This window comes from Crocodylus siamensis, chromosome 7, assembly GCF_052110815.1.
Source record: "Crocodylus siamensis isolate JL-2025a chromosome 7, ASM5211081v1, whole genome shotgun sequence".
NCBI classification, from domain to species: Eukaryota; Metazoa; Chordata; order Crocodylia; family Crocodylidae; genus Crocodylus; species Crocodylus siamensis.
The window spans coordinates 7,069,120-7,083,468 of NC_143401.1; the positions used below are offsets into that span (position 1 = coordinate 7,069,120).

At 43.7% G+C, this 14,349-nt stretch overlaps 1 protein-coding gene across 1 annotated transcript in view; it reads right to left on the reverse strand.

Annotated features, from left to right (window-relative positions):
- CSMD2 (CUB and Sushi multiple domains 2) overlaps positions 1-14,349 on the reverse strand; it is a 645,501-nt gene that overhangs the window by 287,430 nt on the left and 343,722 nt on the right. Inside the window, exon 7 of the mRNA XM_090057063.1 lies at positions 6,767-6,844. Coding sequence (XP_089913189.1) covers positions 6,767-6,844 — 78 coding nt within the window. The remainder of the gene's footprint in view (positions 1-6,766; positions 6,845-14,349) is intronic.

The window sequence follows — 14,349 nt, forward strand, 5'->3', positions numbered from 1 at the left end:
CACGTTCTTAAGAAGATTTCAAAGGAGAAGAGTGTTGGTGCTTCCATTCGGCACAGCTCTGACCGCTTAGCTGAGGACTGGAAGCATCCAAATATATTAGGTACCAACCTATAAAATCAGAGGAATGATAAAGGCCTGATACTGAGATGCAAACCAATGTATTAGCTCAGGAGGCAATCTGTTTGGATAGGCTCTTTTTTCCTTAAAACAGCTTAAGTGCTACTTATGACCAGGCCACTAAATAGATCATGCTCAGCTAAAGGATGCACGTTCTTCTGTTGCTGATCTCCCCAGGTTCAGTGCACCGTGATGGTGTTACATCGATTACTGGAAAAAAATCACCTGGAACTGGCAGCATGGACATGGGGCTCCAACAATTTGATGCTGAATGGGCATGGCCTTAGCGGAGACAGAAAGTTCAGGATAAAAATCCTTCCCGTATCCAGCATAATGTAGGCTTGTTTGAAGAAAGGAGTTAGGTTTGCTGGAAGCAACAAGTATTTGCGTGGTATGTGAACCATAATATAGGATGTTATCTCTTTAAAGGTGGGGGAGGCATTTCTATGAATGGCATCGTCCACCACATCGTAACCTCAGACAACACTGACCGGCTAGATGTCCAGGCTGAAAGAAGTGCATCGCTTCTGGGAAAAGATAGGTCATTGGTAGGGTTAAGTCGTGCGTTCGTTCTTTGGGGTTTCTGAAGCAAGCTCCACCTCTCTGCACTCGGATGATATATGAATTGCCTACTCCAAAGAAAGTCTGTCGGGCCCAGTCTTCATTCATCTTAACAAATGTCTTACAGGAAAAAAAAATAAAGAAATGGTCTCAAACAGAGCTCAGCAACCTGGGGCCAACAGGCCAGACCCATCCTGCAGATGTGAGGCTTCAGCAAAGTTCAGAGGTGGGCACTTTCCCCCACAATGCTGCAGCGGTTGGGGGGCACGGCAGCAGCAAGCACTTCCCCCGTGCCACGGCGGTGAGAAGTGGTAGTGGTGGCCACGTCCTAGCGTCTGCCTGCCTACCTCTGACCGGAGCACGGTCATTCTGGTCTGCAGACTGAAAAGGTTGCCGACAACTGGTCTGTAAAAGAAAGGGAGGCCATGTCAACCTCGCTGGCATAGTACATTTCACTGGCATTCAAGGGGTTAAACTCAGAGGCCTCTCCCTTCCTTTCTACATTTCATTCCTGAGCAAAAAGATCACTGATTTGTACAATGTGACCCACACATTGTAACGTCTATGGAGGTGGGTTAGCATTTAAGCACTGATCAGGCCTTCCAATTTCTCTGTAGAGTCAACTGCAGTGTGGAAAAAGGGATCTTGCTTTACGCTGTTGCTTTCCTTCCCTTGTCCTCAAGAGACTATTACGTGATCTGGGTATCCTCCAGAAACAGTGACCCCAAGATTATTTCAACTCCATTCCACTAAGTTTTCTGACTCCTTGAATTGAAGGAGGGTGCATCCGAAACCTACAGTCACATAAGGAAGCAGGACAAATGGAAACGGGTAAAGCCCAAAGAGGCTAGAGGACCAGCCGCCAGTTAACCATCGCGCTTGTCAACACTGGTGGCAGTAAGCTCATGTATTGTTAACAGCCGCATGATCAAGGCAGAAGGCAGGGTACAAATGCACCTTACAGACCAACTAACTCAGAGGTGCATAAGATTTGTGAGCAACAGCTCACATCATCACATGCTGTCCCCAGCATCTCATGATGCAAGCTCAGCTGTATCTCAGCCTTTAAGGTGCATCTCTGTCCGGCCTTCTGCCTGACTTCAAACTAACATTGCTAACTACCTGTCTCACACAGTAAGGGTGGATCCTTATAGCAAGAAGGTGAATAAAAGGGGGAAGACAGGAGAGAAAGGCACTTAGGTGCCTGGGATACTGCAGTGCAAAAGAGGGAAGGTGCATTAGATGGTTCAGCCAAAAGTATCTGGGCTGGCTATGAAAAGCACAAGCCTTCCCTGTCCTGTTAATTATTTTTTAAAAGAAAAGAATACTTCAGCTTAACTGCACACGAGGCTACAAACTGCATTTGTCACGCTGAGAATCTGCTGGCAGATCTGCTTTCATCTTACGAGAGATTTGACTGTTCTCAGCCCAGGGCTCCAGCATCCCAAAATGAGCTCCTCAAGCTTACAGGGGAAACAATAAGAATTAAGATCCTAATGAACTGTTGACTTTATAAATTACAGATTGAAGAGTTTCCCCCAAAGGGATGGCTCCCCCCTGCCCTTCCTCCTCCTCTTTTCTCAACTCAAATGTCTTGCCACCCCCTATTCAGGAGCATCCAATTGTGATTGCTTTATTTGCCAAGGTAATTTACTTTGTCTACTGAAAGAATAGCTAAAAAAGGATGATCCTCCACTTTTTTTCCCACGTTAATAAAGGAATTTCTTTGACGGGTCCCCTGGGGGCAACATTTTATTGAATTTAGGATTGTTTAATATGAGCTACAAGATAAAAGAGGAGCATCTAAAAGAGAAGTACAGAAAAAAATCAAAGTTTCTCAGTGTGAGGAATGAAGGCAGGACTTGAAACAGTCTCCTCTAGTTAAAAATAAGATTTCAGCCACCATTTGTTCTAAGAGATTAAATTAGGCTTTATGATCTCCAAGAGGCTGACTTTGTCTCCAGTTAGACCCATGCAGGCCTCTGTGAGGTTTACAGGATGCAGAATTCATTCCTAAAGTATAAAGGGACAATTGACTGGCAACATGCTATACCTTAATAAAAGTAATGTTGGCAGTGATCCCAAGGCAGGCGAGTGCTTCACCACACCAAGAAATTTTAAGCATATAAGCAGTTTCCAGGGACTTCAAGGATGCAGCAAACATGAATCTACTCACATACTTGAAATCCTACAAGCACTAGTCGATTAGTAGGTCTGGGGCACATGGATCTGGTATTAGAGGCGAGCACTTCCAAAGTGGCGGGAACTTTCAGCTGCAGGTCTCTTCTCATTCCCGTCTGGACTCCAGGGGCTCTGTGCTCATACATATTCATGCATACATGTCAAGAGAAGGTATTTGCTGAGCTGCCAGATCGTAGCATGTAGAAGAGATGGATTTAAAAACAAGAGCACTAAAAGCAGGGAAGAGGGAAGTAAGAGCCTATCCTCTCCCCTGTTCTCAGAGTGGAGTGGAGCCTTCATTGCTGGGGTGGGGGTTGCCACCAATATCGAAGCAGAGCCTGCAATCTTAGTCTCATTTGATGCAAGGAGCCTCTCAAGTGCTAAATCATATATAGCTGACAATCCTAAAACCTTGGAGGCCTCTGGGTCAAAGTAGGAACGCTAATCCAAATGTCTCATCCAATACCTAGCTCTTAATTAAAAACGCTTCCAGGACCTCGGTCCTGCTGAGAAGCTTTGTGAGCGGTGAGCGAAGAAGTGACCCATCTGAAGCATTCCTTCCTCTGCCCTGCATGTTCGAAACTATGCGTCTAATGCTAGTAATCCAAAGCCTAGTTCTCCATTACTTAGCACCTTCTGCACTACTTTTGTAAAACGACTGCAAGAAGTGCAACACAATGGGAATCCAGACTTCCAAATTCAGCCATCCGTGTCCGTCTTGGATGGATTGCACAAGTGCTGAAGATCCTGCAACTCACACTGAGCTCACCAGGAACTGCAACCTTTCAGCACCCCTGTAATTCCTTTAGTTGGGTGCTTGATGCATTTCTAAGCAAATTCTTCAACTCTTTCCAATAAGATTCAACAGCAACAGATCAGGTCCATCCTATTCAGAGATCAGAGAATAGTTTTGCACTGCAGGCAGGAGAAGGAAAAAGGCGTTCTACTTTCCATACTGCATTAAGTAGTTGGGGGAAAAAATACAAATATTGCATACAATATCCAAGCTAACTCTCTAGTTTCAGGAACACTGAAGATGTTGACAGTCACTCTCAATTAATATGCACAAATTAAAAGCTACTCCTAAAACATAATCCCCTAAGTGCAGTCCCAGCTTTAAACTACATTTCTTACAGCTTATTCTCCAAAAAGCAAGTCCTTTAAAAACAAATGTTAAGCAAGATGTCCAATTAATTTTAAGGAAGGTGAGCAATATGCAGTAGCTGATTTAAATTTCAAATTAAAAATGCCTGACCACAATTTCAAATAAGAAATTTTACACCAGCCTCCCCACCCCCCAGATAATTATTTCCCATGGTTCCCACCCCCAACACGCAAACACAATGACTTGTTTAAGGACACAAAATACAGTTTGCCTCCACATGAAACATGCAGGCTTTAATCTCGCCAGTTGGAATCTGGCAAATCTCCCATGGCTACAGTTCAACAAAGCAACAATTCTATGAAAAACCTGCAGGATACTAAATATGTAGCTGTAAGTTGCCATATTCCTGGTTCTATAAGGAATATTATTCTGGACAGGTGCAAAGTCCATAAAAACATTACCAGGAAGAAAGGCTTTGGGGACGACTCATGGTTTAGGACTAAGAGAAATGACTAGAGACACCTAATGCACAGGTCAAACGGAACGGTACCAGCCCGCAACACCGGTCTTGTGATGCCTTACTCACCCCTTCTCAACTGTGCTGTGGCCCCTAATACATGTGTGTTTGTAGACACACGAGTATACTTCTGAGTCATGGTGAGCCACACAATCCGAAAAGCAATGCGGGGGGGGGGGGGCTATAAAGTTTTGGGAGACATTCCTTGAAGATGAACAGCTTTTCCTGTAGTCCCCCTTCTTCTTATGGTGCATTTCTGCTGTTGAGAGATTGATGCAAGTGTGATGGCATCAGCCGTGCATGGAAGCGGTAGGTTTGAGTCCATGAAGGAGGCACAGTCAAGGGCAAGTTTATGTTGAAAACACAATGGTTGTGGGGGGACCTGGCTGGTTACAGAAAGGAAATGTGTATTATAGTTCCCTCTCCCCAGTCCATTGCAATTCAAGAGTTTGCAAGCTACGCTGCCTCCCACAGCTTCCTGGGCCAGATTTATAAAATATGATGACAAGGTTTGCACTAAGCAAGATACTGGACCTGGACTAACTTGGAGTTAGTCATCTTTTATCCACCAGATAGGGACAGCCTGGCCAAGGCAGCACAACTCTTCCTTCCCACTGCTCCACTAAGGTGCTTCAGGTCTAGACAGATGTGCTGAAGAGCAGGATTAGAGACCTGCAACCCAGGCCCCACACAATTCTTAGCATTTCTTCTGAGGGGTCCTGCTACCAGACCAATTATAGGCTTATTTTGTCATCTAGAAACCAGGTCTGAACTGAAAGCCATAAGCACATCCACATTGTTTAGCCTTCCACTGTAAGCATTGCAAATTTATTACTTTATTCTACTGTCTCTCCCAACATTTAACAAGCACTGCCAATTGGAAGAGCCAAAGAGAGGGAGGAACCTAGTGGGTTAGGTAACGTAAAACAGAAGCCCTCACACCCTCCTGTTAAGAAAACGGGTTCAGCCCTTCGAATAGCTGGATGTGAGCAAATTATTATTCAACATAAGCCAAGGCTTTTTGACTCGATACATATTCTCCCCTGCCTGAAACGTCCAGAACAAAAGCATCCCCTGGGCCCAGGAGTATCCTTGATCTTCCCATCTTGAAGTGTTGCAGAACCTGCATAAATAGCAAGGTGCCTCCCAACATACTTTAGCCATCAGTAAATGGACTTGAACTGAGCGTAGCTTTACTGGATCAATTTAATTATGCTGGAGTAGAACACTTCACAAGCCAGCAATATCTTGAGTATTTGGATTTCCCCGCACCTTATGCCCCTGTTTGATTTCTTTGGCCATACCCCAGCCAGTTTTCTCAGTGGGAATCCTTGGGCTGTTTACACCCTGCTGCTCACCTCCTAGCCTATGTCGGGCCTTCCTCAGCCACCAGCGAGCATCAATCAAGACTCCCATGTTACAGCCAGAAGTGAGCCAGGGAGTGGAATTTTGTTTCAGGCAGGCAATGAGTGACTTTGGCTCCTTTGTCATTTTGTCTTACCTACTCCTACCCAAACCTTTCCTATTTAATCTTAAGAGAAGAACCCAGGCATCTTTACAGAATCGTGTGGCTGAGCAAAGCAACAACTAAGAACCTTACTTTTGATTCCCACAACAACCTAATGCAAAGCTGGTAGGAAAATATATCGGGAACAAAACAACAGTCTAAACAACTCTCTAAGAGATTTAATCCATTATGTATGTTTTATACAAGTAGCTGATAGGAACGCGGTTAAAGCCCGCATTTCAGTGACTGGTCTTTTCGCGGTAAGGTGGCATGATTTTTCCGCAGGGAGGCATGATTATGTCAAGGTACTTGCAAAAGAGAGAGCAAAGATGCTATTATCACTGGAGTTATCATTACTTCTTCGCTTAACTGTATGTTTGTAATTTCCTTATTGCAGCTCCAGAGCTTGCTACTTTTATACTCGAGAAATGCATATGGTATTCAAAACTATTTGCATGTTGATGCTTTCCGGAGTAGAAGAAACCACAGAAGTAAAGAGCCCTCAGCTTGCTTGGCATTTAGCCACAGAAATAGGCATACAGTATATATTGTACAGGCACACCAGTTCCCCTGCATTCCCAGTTTAAAGAGTTAGTATATGTTTGTGAATAGAGCACTGGAAGAAGGTGATGCAGTAATGTGGAGGCGGGGGTGAGGGGGAGAATCAGCATTACAACTTTTAAGAGTGACCAAGTTTTAGAGATTATTGAGAAGTCGGATGAGATGTTCACAGAGATCATCTTACAAAAGGCGCGGAGGTAAGAGCGGGGAAACTTACACACTGATGTCTTCTGGTTATTGTCTTTGCTGGGCATTAGCTTCACTCCTCGGGACTTCAGCTCAATTTGCTTCTTGACTGGAGAAAGATTTGAAACAGAACGGGAAGACTGTTACACAGAGTCGTGCGGGCTTTGCTACCGACTTTGATGCACCAATTTTATACCTCCCATGGTTACACAATGTGGCCTTTTGACTCCCAGCTACACTCAACAAAAATAGAGATGAATAGGTGTACCAAGCTTATGCAATGCCCGGGGCTGGGGGGGTGTTAATGTCTAGAGGGGGCCAAGGGTAGGGGAAGGGAAACCTTACCCACCCATGCTCTCTGCACATGGGACACAGAGGTTACTGCCACTGCCTCCACTGCTGCTGTAGCCCAGGCTGCCTTCCCTGTGCAGAGGCTGGCACAGCAGCCGCATGGCATGGGCCTCCCTGAGAGCTGCCCTTGGCACCCCTGTTTGTTCCCCACATACCCCATATGCTACTGGGTGCAGGGTGGCTGTGTCACTCCTATGGCCAGGCCGGGGCAATACAGGGCTGCCCCTCCCATGGTAAAGACTCACAGGGGAAGGATTCTGGTGCCCCCCAATAGCCAGCCCCTGGGGTTGGTGTCCCGCTTGCCCCACCCTATTAGGCTACTGGATTTATGAGTTTGTTGGTGCCTGGCTGTTCAGGCACTTGGCCCTGTAGTTCAAAAAGTAAAGGATCAATGGCTGAGACAAGCGGTTTTCAGCCCGTGGCCCGCAGGCCACATGCGAGCCAATCAACACGCTACAGTGGCCCATGTGTCATCCTGTTAAATGGAAGTAAGTTGTGTGGGTGCAGCCCATATAATACACTGAGAGCTGCGAGTATGCCCCCCCCATAGCAAACAGGTTGAGAACCACTGCCTTAGACCCTGAGATTTTAGATTTGTGGTCTCAGCGAGGGCCTCCCTGCCAAGTTTAAAAATAATAGGGGCATCGCAAAGTGCTTCCGCTCTCATAAAGTGTATTTCAGTGCAACAAAAATGTGATTTATAGAAGCCACGTCCAATATGCATGACAAGCACAAATAGGAGCCACAAGTTCATTTTTTCACTACTGACTATTACTTATAACTTGCACCAATCAGCATCTCTTTTACAGGTCTGCGTAGCTCCTCCCTCCTCAGCGGGAATTTTTTAGGCGTTCCCATAAAGGAAGAGGGGAAAAAAAAAATTACACACCCCAGAATTCCCACTAACGGTATGAAGTATTGGCTACTCATTAGTCTTATGTTTAATTAGTTTCAGCCATCCAGTAAGGGATCAAAATCAGCACCAAATGACTTAGGGCCAGATAGGTACTTAATCTTCATTTGTTTCAATGGGAGCTAGACACAAATACCTTTAAAGACCACTGCGGCAACAACATATGCACAGTATAAATAGCCAACAGTGAATAACTCTACAGTGCCTTTTTGGGGACTGTGAGTATGTTTTGCAAGCAGCAGGCTAGAAGGAAATACTGAGACTGTTTGAGGATCTGAGAGCCAGACCCTGAATCAAGTTTCATTCATTATGTTGCTGGTAAAATTGTTAAATGGAGGCATTTTACATAAACACTCTGCTTCATCAAGAGGACTACACTCAAACCAAGCAGTCCATAACCTGAAAATGATTCACACAAAACCATCCAGAAAATATTTATGAACAATACATTGATACATTTGGAAAGAGGGCCTTTTTGCAATGCATTCAGCAACAAAAAGAGGGGCTACATTATTAAGACAAATTATGTGCACAGAATACAGCAAAACAGGCCTACAAAACATCCTAACAATAGCTACAGGCAAATGAGTTCTCTCTACTCGACTAGGCTCTCACTTGCAAAAGCCCTGCTGTGAGGGTCCTTCTAATCTCTATATAAGAATACTGCAGTCTTTTAACACAGTGGGCCAAAGAACCGTAGGCAAAGGGAAATGGAAGATATTCTAGCTTCCAGCCCATTCAGTGGGAATCTGCCATCATCCTGGATTTCCTTGTATCAGGTATGTCATAGGAAGACTAACACCTGGTTTGGATTCTGCCATGCTATTTCAGGGATGCTCTTCTGACCAGCATCTAACCTAGGGGTGGGCAAAATGCGGCCTGGGGACTGGAAGCGGCCTGCCACGCCATTCTATCTGGCCCGTGGGGCCCCTAAAAAATTTAGAAAATTAATATTTATCTGCCTTGGGCTCCCTGTTATATGGCCCTTGCTGGCTTGCCACAACTCAGTACGTTTTGCCCAAAATAACTGACCGCCCCTGAAACCTATACTAAGACTTTTGCCAATGCAGCTATGCCAGTTACTTTTTAAGTGTAGGCCTAGACTAAATAAGTATAGTTGAACTTTTGCCATTTTAATTTGCACACCAAAGGGGCATAAATAGGAAAGTGGTGGGGAAGAAGAGAGCTAAGGACATATGAAGGTCTGCATGGAAGTAGGCCAAGTGCCTGCTTTTCCATAACTGTGCTCATACTAATAATCCAACATCAGTGAAGACACATAAATGCTTCCCTCCATCCACTCACAGGCAGGTATACCCTAGGGACTCTGGTTGTCCCGCAGACTAACTGATCATCACCTCTGCAGTGTTTGGCCAAGGTGTCCCATGAAGTTTTTATGCGCTGGGCAGTGGCAGTAGTTGGGGCAATACTACTGCCAATATTACCCCCTTTCTAAGTCAGCGCCCAGGTCTGGTACCTCACTTGGACCCCCCACCCCCTGGTTATGCTCCTGGTGTTTGGGGGCAGCCCTCATAGCATTTTGAAGGTTAAAGAGCAGCTCCGCTAGGAAAGCCAGCGTTCCCATAACTGCTTCAGATGAGCCTTTCCCCTGCGGTTTAATTTTAATCTCCCAAGCAAGCCAGTCCATCCTCCACTTCAAACAGTCCCTTTCTGTACTTTATCATGTCATGCTTTCATCTCTAAATTAGCACATTTCTAAGACAAACTTGTCAAGAAACATCATCAGTTTAATTAATAGGGGGGATTTTTCCCCCTTTTCTTCTTAATCATACCCTTTCAGTTAAAAGGAAAAAAAAAATTCTGTTAAAAGCATCTGTTTTCAGGAGGTCCAGAGAAGGAGATGCCAAATATTATTCCTTGAAGCTTAATCAAACTAACATTTTCTTTACTCTAAATGATTATTTGCAACTTTCTGCTTTGTCGAGTGGCTACACTGTTTTGCCTTATTTACAAATACAGGAGTTAAAAAACTTCAAGCTAAGGTCCATACTCATTAAAAAGTACATATAAATATGGGATTAGGCAGCCCAGCTCATGTCTTTCCTTGAGCATTACTGTCATTAATCTATTTTTTTAATGGAATAATTAACAGTATGCTCATTTCAAAGGCAAACCTAAGGCACACATCTTGTTTAAACACCAGCTAGTAGAGAATCTGAAGGTCTCTGAATGCCTTAAGCTGGCAATGCATTCATCTAGAGGCATAGTATAATGATCTGCAGATATATGCAACCTGCTGTCTCCAGAGGCATTATTTAGCAGCAAATATGCTGCATCAGGGAACTGAAATGCTGACCTTTGGCTGCAAAAGCCTACACTTTTTGGGAAACCAAGACGTTATTTCTGGCTCAGCCAGCTATAGAGCTGGCTGAAAGAACTTTTCTTTCTTCTTTTCCCTCCCTTCCATATCCCATGAAAAAAGTTCAAATGAAATGGTTTCATTTGAGATGGCAAAAGAACAGATTAAACTAATTCTGCTACTTGGTCACTCTCCAAAAAAATCCTTAACTTTGGAACAGATCCTGTATCAAAAAGACGCATGGTTCGTTTATCCTTTTGTCACTGGGGAGGTTTTACAACATTCAATGAGCTTGGAGAAAAGTGACAGGAAAAAGGGAAAAATAAAAAAGGAAAAAAAATGTGACCGAAAATCATACACTTGCTGTTATGAGCGAAAAAGAAAGAAAATACCAAAAAAAGAAAAAAAAAAAGGACAAATGGACAATGACAATTGGATATGCCGAATTCTTTTACTTTTTAAATTAAAAATTTTCAGTTAGAAACAAACAAAGATGGCTTCATTTATGAAGCCTTCATTAAAAGAAATAGTTGCTTTTGATAAAATCCCATTTTTGGTGGGACAATTGTCCCGTGGAAAAGGTTTGCTCAGTTTTAACTACACATGGAAACATAAGGAGCAGGAGATAACCTGACATGAACTAGAGAAAAGTCAAATACTCTTGACGACTGACAGCAAATTTAGGTCTGATGGAGAAGTGATTGAAGTTGTGTTCAGTTTGGGTGCCAAGTACAGTTTTTCCCCTACAGAAGAAGGCAATAAGGATGTTAATCCACTGGGAGGGAAAAAAAATATCTTCAAAAACTGTACCTCGAGCATACAGTACAGGTAACCACTGCAAAGTGCCTAGTAGAGATACCTTCATAAATGGCTAAGAAATAAGCTTAGCAATTTGAATGCATTTGTTACCTACAGTAATTTATAATAACCCACTTATAAAGTACCTCTTTACAGGTCCAGATTTACCATCGTTCTACAAAATCTGGTAGTACCAAACAACTCGCACATCGTTCTCATCAGAAATGTGGATTCATTTAAACTGAACTGATTCAGAGTGAAGGAATCAGTCCTGTGCCGCAGCAAGATTTCTAGGCAATAATTTCCCGGTGTCCCTTGCATTATGGCCATAAGCTGGATCCTATATCAGGACCTTTGTGAGGTGCAGAAGTGCACTTTAATCTTGAAAAGCAACTCATGGGTGGGACGTGCCTCTATATAATACATGCCAAGATGACAGCACGAGTCGGCAATCCCTTCCATGATGCTTTAATGCAAGCCGGGATGTAGGCAACCCTTTGGGGTATTGCTACCTTTTTGGGGCAACGCCTTAGCCTTGAAGCTGGAGAACTAGGCAGAGTTTAGAGGGGCTCTCTGAAACATCTGTGTTTGAGACGTCCTTTGGCTTGGCATGCCAAAAGGTCCCATCCTTGCCCAGTTTAGCTAAGCTAACAGAAGCTCCCAGTGTAGACATAGTTTTAGTGTATTTTCACCAGGGTAGCTCATTTTGCTGCAGGTAGTGGCAATGGGTGCACCAGGTTGGTTCAAAGCGCAGCACTGACAGTCTAGACAGGACGGGTGCTTTGCTGGTTTAGCATGCAGACGCTCTGGTACGACTTACACTTTTCTAGTGAAGACTTCTGTGTCCTGCAGCTTCAATAGGAATTCTTTTATACGTATTACAAGGGAGTCCTTTCTAATTTCTATGGCAACTGATTTTTCTGCACAGGTGTATGTCAGGAGTACTGCAGCGCTGGGGAGCTCAGACCACATGCTGATGCTGCAGCGTGGTTTTAAGGGGCTGATGCACTGCTAGCAGCGCGGTTAGCTGGAGGAAACACTGAAATGAGGTCCCATCCTGCCTGCCCATCCTGACTCTGCAGACGCAAGTTAACAATCCTCTGGCACTTCCCAAGCAAGCCAGGGATAACCCCATAGTCCCAGCCAACATTCAGTCAATAAAATATAGTCATCTCCAAGTGTCTAAAGCTACATTTGAGCTATTATGGGATGTCTAATGGCTCCTGACTTTGAAGTATCTAACTTATTGCTTTATAAAGTGCTTTGGGGAACCTTAAGTACAAAAGAAGCTATATAAAAATCAACTTCTGGTTCTACTCTCTGAACGGCTTTATACCACGTATACATAAAAATGACTCTCTTTGCAGTCACATATTCATGCAGAATTGATTGACGGATTGAAAATATTCTTTTCCTCTTGTTTTCTTTTCTGCCTTACTTGCAATGGTTCAGTTTCTATGCTTCTAACCAAGATGATCCTACCTGAGCAGGGGGCTGGGTTAGCTGACCTCATGAGCTCCCTTCCAGCCCTACTTTCCAATGATCCTATGACCCCGTAAGGGTATACCCACCCTGCTAGAGGCAGTGCAATATGGTTAGCACAGGTGGGTCATGTGCTGTGTCTTATGAATCCTGTGCCCTATATTATTCTAATTGCATTCTGCCTCTTTCAGTGATAATAACTGGGGAAAAAATGATTACTATATTCTTTCCAGCTAATCCTTTATTTTGTTCATTACGTGGAGACAGAATTATGTAAGTCAAGTTTCACAAGTGATTTCTGCAGAGATGTAAAGTTTACCAATAACAAAGGCACCAATTTAAGGGAAGATAATTCAAAAAAGATAAGGATCCCTCCTTCTTCCTCATTTTTCCCCAAAGATAACATGAAACAAAAGCAAATTTGACTGCTCCTCCGCACAAAAAACAAGCCCATCTTGTGCCAAGCCTCATATCCTTCAAGATCTGAACGTGGCGCAGTACCACAAAAGGATTACATCAAACTCATTGGCCAAACAAAAGTGTTTTCTGGCGGATTTTGCTGTACAAACACATCTGCTAGATCTGCCACAACACTCGATGTCTAGGCAAATTGAAAGGTGACATTCCCAAGGTTTAGCAGCAAAACAATCAGATGCATTTTTTTTAAACCATTCCATGTTGATTAAAATGAGAATTTAAGGGGAGAAAACACTGAATGAATAAAAAAAAGTATTCTTCTGCAGAAATGCATGTCTAGTGCCCATATCGTCCCTGACTCTCCCGGTCCTGCAGTTACTTAGCATACTGATGCTCCATTTTGCAACTGCTTGATTCACAATTTCATAATTATGTGATATTACATATTGGAAGATACTTTTGGTGAGGGGACAAGTCGGGGGAACGAGGGGATTTCTTTTTTCCAAGGCACAAAGAGGTCACACCTTTTTCTTTTGTGTCTACTTAGATTGCAAGCTGATCGGGACAGGGGTGACATGCTTGCACAGTGTCAAGCACAATGGGGTCCTGCATCCTCTAGTAGGTAGTACAATAATTAATTTTCCTTCAGGATTTAAGAGCTACAGTTGCTGCGATTAGAATTGCTTTTTTTGTTGTTTTTTTCCTGCACTGAGAGTGTTGCCTGTCCAAAGTGGGCTTGACAGACCAATACAATATATGCAGTATCCCCTTAACAGCCTAACCCAGTTATCCGCAATTCTGATAAATGCGTCTGAAAAATCAGTGACCATCCCCAAAACATCCCTGATCTTGTGCACTGTTTGCAGAAGAATTTATCTACTCATTAGTGAGGAACACAGCCTATCTCACTTTCAAGGCAGCACCATGGCCTGATAGGGCTGATACCAGACCCACATTCATATTCTTATGCGGCAGGGGGAGGAGGTGGAAATCGATATAGGATGCAATTATGTGTTGGTCACAATCAGATAAAAGGCACTGTAGGATCGTATATATGTAATACAGTATATGCTGGAGAAATGAACTACATCAGCCAGATCATTATGTAGATCTGCTTAGCATCATTTTAAATTCAGCAGCTTTTCCATTAGCTCATTTTCAGCGATTCAGCACCGAGCAGAGGATGATGAGTTGGGACTCCTGGGTTGTAATCCCTGATCCACCCTTGATGTTGGGCATGTCATTTGTGGCCTAATTTTCAAAGCTGTAAGTGCCTAGTACCTCCCAAGCATCACACCGCTGAGTTTTCTGAAGCTTCATTTTTTTCCCCTCC